The 8,614-nt window shown below is 38.4% G+C and overlaps 1 protein-coding gene across 2 annotated transcripts; it reads left to right on the forward strand.

Annotated features, from left to right (window-relative positions):
* The first annotated feature begins 1,968 nt into the window (after positions 1-1,968).
* On the forward strand, positions 1,969-7,905 carry LOC106714199 (inactive dipeptidyl peptidase 10). Of its 2 annotated transcripts, XM_014507169.2 has the most exons (17): positions 1,969-2,085; positions 2,265-2,368; positions 2,535-2,733; positions 2,965-3,039; positions 3,126-3,178; positions 3,553-3,764; positions 3,978-4,198; positions 4,369-4,472; positions 4,560-4,689; positions 4,873-5,113; positions 5,220-5,285; positions 5,512-5,827; positions 5,902-6,051; positions 6,137-6,322; positions 6,474-6,631; positions 6,823-7,028; positions 7,332-7,905. In XM_014507169.2, exons 1-17 carry the CDS (start codon positions 1,969-1,971, stop codon positions 7,458-7,460), a joined length of 2,667 nt encoding a protein of 888 aa, XP_014362655.1. In that variant the 3' UTR covers positions 7,461-7,905. The 2 variants fall into 2 exon arrangements, with proteins under 2 accessions (XP_014362655.1, XP_045542544.1); XM_045686588.1 differs by lacking the exon at positions 5,220-5,285 and having other exon boundaries at positions 7,332-7,904.
* Positions 7,906-8,614: the final 709 nt, after the last annotated feature.

Genomic DNA, 8,614 nt, shown 5'->3' on the forward strand with positions numbered 1-8,614 from the left:
ATAATTTTTACCCCGTTTTCTATTTTTTATTCCGCGCGGACGGAGTCGCGGGTAAAAGCTAGTTAAATATAAACATACTTTTAGTGTTCATGTGTTAGACCGTGAAATTGCAGTTTATTTTGGCCTCCTTTAAAGAATAATTTGCATTATGATGCAATTAAAATTTTTGCATGCGAGTTTACTAACACTTGGTCACTCGCGAAACAATCAAAATATTAGTGTGATTACCATTATTTTTAATGTAACTATATAATTACCATTTTAAAAATGTAAGCTATTATAGCTATTTCATATACTTTTTTGACTTTATTTTCCATTTGCATTGAAAATATACACTAAGGGATTCTAAATATAGCAGTTAATCGACATAATTCAATGTGGAAAATAATTAATTTAAAATTTCGTTTCTCCCTTTTGTCCTGCAGGTCAATCTCATAAAACCTTAATGGACTTTCTCTGTCAAGCTGTAATTTTGTATTCTCCCAATGGGTCTCAGTAATCATTCCCAACTATACAAATATTGAGTCGCTACTCACAAATTGATTGAGCTCAGTTCAATTATTATACGTATTTGCACAATTTCACTTTATATAGTTAAGTGCATCGTACTGATTTTTAGTTCATTTTTATTAAAACTAGAAATATACTTCAGAGTTTAGAATTAAAACTTTTAAATTTACATCTCTTCTTTTGCTTTAGGAGTCGTTAAAATAGTCATATTGAAATCGTGAATTTATTTAGAATTTCTAAGAAAAACCTCTTGTATACCAACTTCCCCGAACTATTTAGATCCCCCCCACAATCATAATATACTAACCGGTAGTATATGATTGTAGGGGATCTAAATATTTTCGCTATAAAAACAACATTAATCTCGATATCGTCTAGAGACGGCAGTTTTACAGAGTCGTAAAATTGACGTAAGACGAATGTAAAAACTGATTGAAACGCGCCAAAATGTTGGACAAACTCCAAAACCAATCTGTGTCTCCCTTCTTTCGCCTTCTTACAAGTACTGTTTAAACTATTAACAAGAATTTAAAATAAAATTTTTCGAATTGATAGTTTGTCGTTTGGTAAAATCATGAGTAACATGACTGTAGTTCCACTTGCTTTTACTTAACCCAACTAAACCTCTGTTTCTTTATTTGGTAGGATTTCCACTTTAACTTTCGGTGAAAGTCTAGATTACCTATAACACGATCAGTGAACTAAAACTTAAATTACAAAATTATATTGAATATTTTTTACTTTAAGCGTTTACTTTATAAAAATATAAAATATATAACAACCTGTTGTGTATCACTTGCAGCTTGATTAAAATTTAAGTTCACCGCAGTGGAGAGCTCACTGCAATTTTCTATGAAGTATTCAGGACGGGCTACCTTCGAACAAAATGTTCAGTAAAATATTTAATTTTCTACAGTATCTCTGCTCCGGGTCATTTACAAAAAATTCGTACAACAATTTAATCAACTTTCAAAAACCAATTTGTCCCGTTGTATAAATTAGCATATACTTTTGTTTTTAACCTACCAATTCCAACAAAAATTTAGCTTTTGAATTAAAATTGATCTCCTTCAAACAAAATTACATTCTTGAATCCAAATTTCATGTAAGAAATGGCAAATTAGATTGACGTAAATTCTAAATAATTTGAATGATAAGGTAGATGGATCTGAAAACATGATGCATATACTTTTATAAATACTCGAGGAAAATGAGAACGAACTACTTCTTCACGACACTTCTGATCCATTAAAGACTGTTTTCTTGACGAAATCGTAACATAGCATTAATTGTTGTCAGTGATGGGTGTGGAGCGTGGCGCGCGCGGGCTGCGCATACGCGCCGTGGGTGCAGGCGAGCGCGAGGTGGCGTGCGCGAGCGCGGCGGCGTAGCCCGGCGCGGTGGCGGGTGCGTGCGCGGCGTGCGCGGCGGGCGGTGCGGCGGGCGGTGCTGCGGCGCATGCACGCCACCGGCCACACGGACCGCTCGGGCGGCGGCGGCGGCGGCGGCGGCTCCTGGCGCCTTCCGCCCGACGAGACGCTGCAGGTCGCCGACCCCAAGTCCGCCAAAGAGGAGGTTAGCTATATTACAAGCGACTCAAGTATTAACGCCAATCCCTCAAAATTCTTCTGCTTTAAAATCTGTCTGGGGACCAGAATTAAAAAATAGAAACTTTTAGTATACCTACAGTTAGTCGATATTTTACTCTAATTGTATACTGTATACTTCTTTCTAGTACTATATATTTTTTCTAGGACCTCTATCCAGGAGACGGCCACAACTGGAGAAGTATCATATTTTCTTTGATGGTCATCAGTTTTGTAATAGCGGGAATTGTAACAGCTATATATTTACTAGGGTAAGTTATCATTAACTTTGTTTCTTAACATACCTACTAATGGCCAGACAAGATTCGAAAGGTTCTTCCTCTCTTTGCATAAGATCCACTCCACTAAAATCCACTAAAGACTAACTGCCTTTGTTCTTCTTATATGTTTAATAATAATACAAACTTTGTAATTCAGGTATGTGGACGAATTATTATATTGGTCGGGTCGTCGCATGCGTCTCGACGAGTTCCTGCGCGGCGATCTGACTGGGGAGCGACTGCCCACCACGTGGGTGAGCTCGCACCAGCTCGTGTATCAGGCAGACGACGGCAGCCTGCTCGCGCTCGACACTTTCAACAACTCTCTCACTGTACTCGTCACCAATCATACGCTAGTGAGTGCCATATATTGCGTCCCGAAATTATTTTAAATGAAAATGGATGAATATTATTATGGTGCGAAGGTATTTTGTATAAATCAAAAACAAGGTTGCAAGGTTAACAATAAAATCATAGATAAAATTAAAAGAGGCTGAATCGTCATCTTAAAAATATTAAGGTTAATTACTTATTGACCAGAGATTTAATTTTTTTTTTTGTGTTATTAAATATAGTTTTTGTCACAGAGGCAGTTAAATGTGCGCGGGTATCAGTGCTCCCCAAATCTGCATCATGTCCTATTCCAACACAATATCAAAGAGGTATTAAATATTTTGTATTCTTCATTTGAAAATGATATGCCAATTCTTCATTAGCATACAAGATAACAGAAGGCTTTTGTTTTCAGGTTTACAGGCGGACTTTTACAGCGTACTATACAGTTTATGACGTCACAAATGAGTGAGTATTACATGAAAATAAACCTTCCAGTTTCTTGCGTGTGATAGTAAAATTTTATTTCACCTGTTTCGGGAATTTAAATTCTTAAAAGAGGCAATTTTTAAGTAGGAACATGAGCATTTTTTATTACCATTGTAATCCATGCAAATATAACAAATAAAATGTTAAGGCTTTCAAGTATATTACTTGAAAGCCTTAACATTTTATTTGTTATACTACTATTAATAGACTTTAAAGGTGCTTTCTATAATTTAAATTCGAATATAATAAAAAATAACTAATGTCAGGTTACTTTAAGCGACCACTGCTCCTTTGCTCCTTATGGTGTTATAATAGCGTAAGTTTTTCGGAAACCTAAAGCTTAAGTTATCCAGCCACCACATCCCGCTGTTCGGCGAGGGGCAGAGCAGCTGGGAGTGGCAGCACGCGGCGTGGCTGGGATCGGAGGGCGCGCTGCTGCTGGCCGCAGACAGTGAGGTCCTGGCGCGCCCCGGCCCTCCTGCGCGCCGCGCGCCCATCCTGCGCCTCACCACCGACGCTTACACTGGCAGCGTCTATAACGGTGTTTCAGACTGGCTCTATCAAGGTACTAAAATAGTTCAAAAGTACGTATTTTAGACACAATTATTAGAAGATATCATCTTGTCGTGAGAAGACAGAGCTAACGACATCATCGCACAATTTATTATTTCTTTAGATCTCATACAAAACAAAGGATGGAACTCTACCTTCAATTTGTTTCTAAATATCTTAATATGAATAAGATTTGTTTGAGATAGGCTTTTATTTATCAAAACAGAGGAGGTGACAAAAACAGCATCTGCGACCTGGGGATCATCAGACGGCACGCTGGTCATGTACGTGCAGTACAACGACACGATGGTGCCGGAGCTGCAGTTCCCCAGGATATCGGAGGGCATCGGCGGCGCTGGCGCGACCAGGTCCGGCTTCCTCTTGCCTGCCCTCAACAACAGCATACACGCTGTCTTTCCCGACCACATGACGGTTAGGTATCCCACGGTAAGGAATCTTGGAATACCAGTATCATCTTCAAAATCAGTCTTTCAATTTCATTGCATCCAGGCCTAAATCCTACTCTCTTATCGTCTTTTGGTTTCGATAAAGGAAGGATTCAATACTATGTAAGATATATATATTTTTAGATTTGCTAAAAATGATTTCTATTTCAGCCCGGTAGTTCAATCCCAAAAGTTAAATTATGGATAGTGGCAGTACAAAATACAACGTCTCCGCCAAGATGGGAAGTTAAACCTCCAAGTACATTAGATGGAATGTATGTTTGCATAAGTACCCTACCATTCAGTATTTTTTTATTAGTATGATGATTTAGTATAAATAATTATTTGTTGTTTTCTTTCAGTGAATATTATCTCATATCAGCTCAGTGGGTGGGCAAAGATAATTCTCACGTGGGAGTAGTGTGGATGAGTCGCGCCCAGAACCTAACAGTGTACAGTAGTTGTTACGCTCCTAATTGGACGTGTACTGAGGTAAGTTTAACAACGAATGTTTCCACTAAACTTTGTTCGTACATCGACCGGGTGTGCTCATGGTTTAGAACATAGACTATTTGAACCTCAAATTAAATTGCTATCTTTTTTAAAGAAATAAACATCGAATTACTTAAACAATATTCGGAAATCATACATATGTATCATCGTGTTTGTTTTTAGACCCATTCAGAGAAAGCAACGGATGAACCGTGGCTAGAAGTTCATCAGAAACCAGTCTACTCAGAAGACGGTAGTGCCTTTTTACTTTTAGCAGCCGTTCAGGAGGGCGGGGGCCAATATTACACGCATATCAAACATGTTGACGTGCTGCGTCAAAGGATAGCAGTACTTTCACACGGAAAAGTCGAAGTCGCCGAAATACTTGCGTGGGACCAGATAAACAACCTGGTTTATTATTTAGGTACAGTTTTTGAATTTTATACTTATAAAAATAAGATTATTCGAGATTAACAGGTACATTTCATGCGTTATAAAATTTTATTTTGTTTTTTTTTTTTTCATTGAAGGTTTAGACAAAGAAAGGTTATACATACCTAAACTGCATTCCGATATGATCAAGGAGGCAAATCAAATTAAGTATTGACATTGGTTGAGATTGAGTGATGAGTTTAAGTGATTCATAGTGTCATGTTTACTAACCTTAACACTCATTTTGGCTGCATAGCTTGTTTCTACGCGTAGTTGTCATTTGTACACCGGGTCTGGCAGCACGTTTAGATCAGTCAGATGAGTGTGACAATTTGGTGAGTGCTATAAGTTTCACTGAGGGCGGATTGATGAACTTTGGTTTAATTTTAGGTAGTGCCGATAGGCCGGGGCAGCGTCAGGTGTATGTGGTACGCGACCCGGGGTACGGCGGGGGCAGCAACTCTGTAAAGGCGCGAGCGGAGCGCGAGGAGCCGCGCTGCTTGACCTGCGAATTGGCCGTTTGGCCTGCGCGCCTTCATTACGCTAACTGCTCCTTCTGGAGAGCCACCTTCTCGCCGCCCAAACCTAAAATTGGCATCACACATTACGTGTTAGAATGTGGTGGCCCAGGTCCGCCTCTAGCAGGCTTACATAATGCTAAAACTCATAAGCTAGAAAGAATATTATATGATACGAGGCCTTATAGGTAAGAACCATACCTCCTGATTTTTTGTGATCTTTTGTAGATGTTTTTAATACGGATCCTTTGTGTTTCATTAGATCCGTACGTCTAAGGGAACTAGCTCTGCCAACACGGCGGTCTTTCGATGTGCAGCTTAGTAGTGGCTCTAAAGCCAGAGTCCAACTTTTGTTGCCACCTTCTTGGCGAGAGGAGCTTCGAGATGCTGCATTTCCTGTTCTTGTTCATGTGTAAGTGATTTTTATAATTATGATACAATTATAAAAGGAGCATTAAAGTAAACTTTCATTACGTAATGTATATGGTGTTTCGCAGTGACGGTAGACCCGGCAGCCAACAGGTGACGGACGAGTTCCTGGTTGACTGGGGGTCGTACATGTCGTCTCGCAATGACGTGGTATACGTCAAGCTGGATGTAGCAGGCGCCAGAGGACTACCTCGAGCGCTGCTGCGTGGACGCCTTGGAGGCGTCGAGGTCGCTGACCAGTTGGCTGTAATTAGGTACATTTGTAAATTCTTTTGTTTACATAACTCACATTGTTCACATCTCGTGGTCGCAGGTAAGCCAAAACATAGTAATTCAACTACTCAAACAAACTAAAGTGGATTGGAACTTATTGGTGTAGTTTCATAATGTAGAACCTTTCCACAGGTACTTATTAGAAACGTTTAAATTTCTGGACGTAACGCGTGTGGCTGTATGGGGCTGGGGCTATGGTGGCTACGTTACGGCCATGCTGCTCGGCTCGCAGCAGGCCACGCTCAAATGCGGCATAGCTGTCTCTCCTATTACTGATTGGCTTTACTATAGTACGTATAAACAATTTATAACACTTACCAAATAGAACCATCCTATTGGACGTTACCTCGAGACTTATGGATACGTACATACTCGGTAAATGACTAAAAAGCCTTGGATGATTGTCGTCGATGTTGACTAAACAATTGTTTTATAAAGTATTTACAAAAATAAAGTTAGTTAAATAAAATGATTATTTTAGATGCTGCTTTCACGGAGCGCATCCTGGGTCAGCCGTCAGTCAACTACAAGGGCTATGTGGAGGCGGACGCGTCGCAACGTGCGCACCACGTACCCGCGCACGCGCTCTACCTCGTGCACGGCATGGCCGATATGAGCGCCCCCTATCCGCACGCATTGCAATTAGCACGGGCGCTAACGGATGCAGGCGTGCTCTTCAGATATCAGGTAAATATTATAAAATAAGCAAATTTCAGATCCAGTTACGCCCTACTTCGACCAGAATGCAAATAAAGCCATAATCTGTCAGTGCACTAATCAACTGTAGAGATTGACCTATGTTAGGTGTAATTAAAGTCTCCTAATTAATAATTTAAATAGTCTGTAACGAATGATGTCTTGCCGTGAAGTATAAATAGAAATTGCTGATCGACAGTTATACGTGGTACAGCTTACATACAAACTACCATTTCTGTTTCAGCAGCCATATTATTAATCTTTATATTAATTAATACAGAACATTAATTCTAGGCATACGCTGATGAAGGGCATGATCTAAAAGGAGTCATCGAGCACGTGTACCGTTCCATGGAAGATTTCCTTCGGGAGTGTTTATCTCTTGACCCCGAAGACACGAAGTTGCCTCCGCCGGACAGATAAAATGTAATTTTCTCCCCAACCTTTAACGGAAGGGGCGCACTGTACCCGGAGTTATCAGAGTTATTCATTGTTATCATATTTATTTGTAAATATGTATATAGAATATAGTGCTTTAATTAAATGTGTTCCAAATTATTTTTAACTCGATTTCGTGTTTGATTTTAGTGTATTAATATGAAAAATGTGTAAAAAGCCTAATCGTGATTAGAAATAGGCAATCTTATGATGTTATTGAATTTTATTTTTTATTATTAAGCACCGGTTAAAAGATTGGAGAAAATGTATCTTCCTCGGTAATAATAAGATAATTTGATAATAATATTAGTGTTGATGCATTTTAATTGAATCTTTGTTCATTCAATTCATCGTACCTCGCTTAGCGTCCTTCGCCTTCACTTAACTAACGTACTATCTCTAAACTGGTCTTTTAATGAGACTTAATAAGAAAAAAATATTTGGATGAAAATTTTGTGTAATTGAATTTAACAATATTTTCACAATTTCTCCAAAACTTAGGCAAATTAGTAAAATATATAAATGTTTGAATATATAATAACGTGTTAATATACACATTGTTATCACTTTAAATAGTAGAGTTTCGAGCTTTTTCTCTTAAGCTTTTACTAATACTCTTTTTTCTACTGCCACTTTTTACATTTAAAGCTAATTGACATTTTCTACTTACATATAACTAATTCGATATGAAACATTTCACACAAATTTCTGTAATTTGGAAGTATTTTCATCATTCCTCAATAACTCTAACCTCAAATCAAACTCGAATATTTATAATCGGTTTATATCCGTTCATAAAACTAGATCATGTGTGATTACGTAAAGAGCTTACCATTTAGGGAATCTAACTAGGCATTTTCATACTAGATACTATAATTTATAATTTACAGATAATTTTATAAAAACTTGATTAATGACTCCTAAACGAACAAGTTTCGTGGCACAGAATAGTTTCGGACCTGTCGGAGGCTATTTTATTGCGCGTCTAGCAAGACGTGGCAAAATAGGGCGAAGACTAATCCCTTACCCTGATTTAGGATTTTAGGCAAATCCGAAACTGGTGCCTACACTTGAATCAACATAAGTTAAAGTTGTTTTTAATTTATAATTTTGTAACTAATATGTCAGGAAAGTTTTAA

This window comes from Papilio machaon, chromosome 1, assembly GCF_912999745.1.
Source record: "Papilio machaon chromosome 1, ilPapMach1.1, whole genome shotgun sequence".
Lineage (NCBI taxonomy): Eukaryota > Metazoa > Arthropoda > Insecta > Lepidoptera > Papilionidae > Papilio > Papilio machaon.

What these genes read in the sequence shown, in the direction of transcription:
- LOC106714199 (XM_014507169.2), top strand. Translation starts at nt 1,969, where the DNA reads ATGCACGCCACCGGCCACACGGACCGCTCGGGCGGCGGCGGCGGCGGC. An exon ending in TCCAACACAATATCAAAGAG is followed by an intron (nt 3,040 to 3,125) that starts GTATTAAATATT and finishes TTTTGTTTTCAG; the next exon opens with GTTTACAGGCGGACTTTTAC. An exon ending in GTTTATGACGTCACAAATGA is followed by an intron (nt 3,179 to 3,552) that starts GTGAGTATTACA and finishes TAAGTTATCCAG; the next exon opens with CCACCACATCCCGCTGTTCG.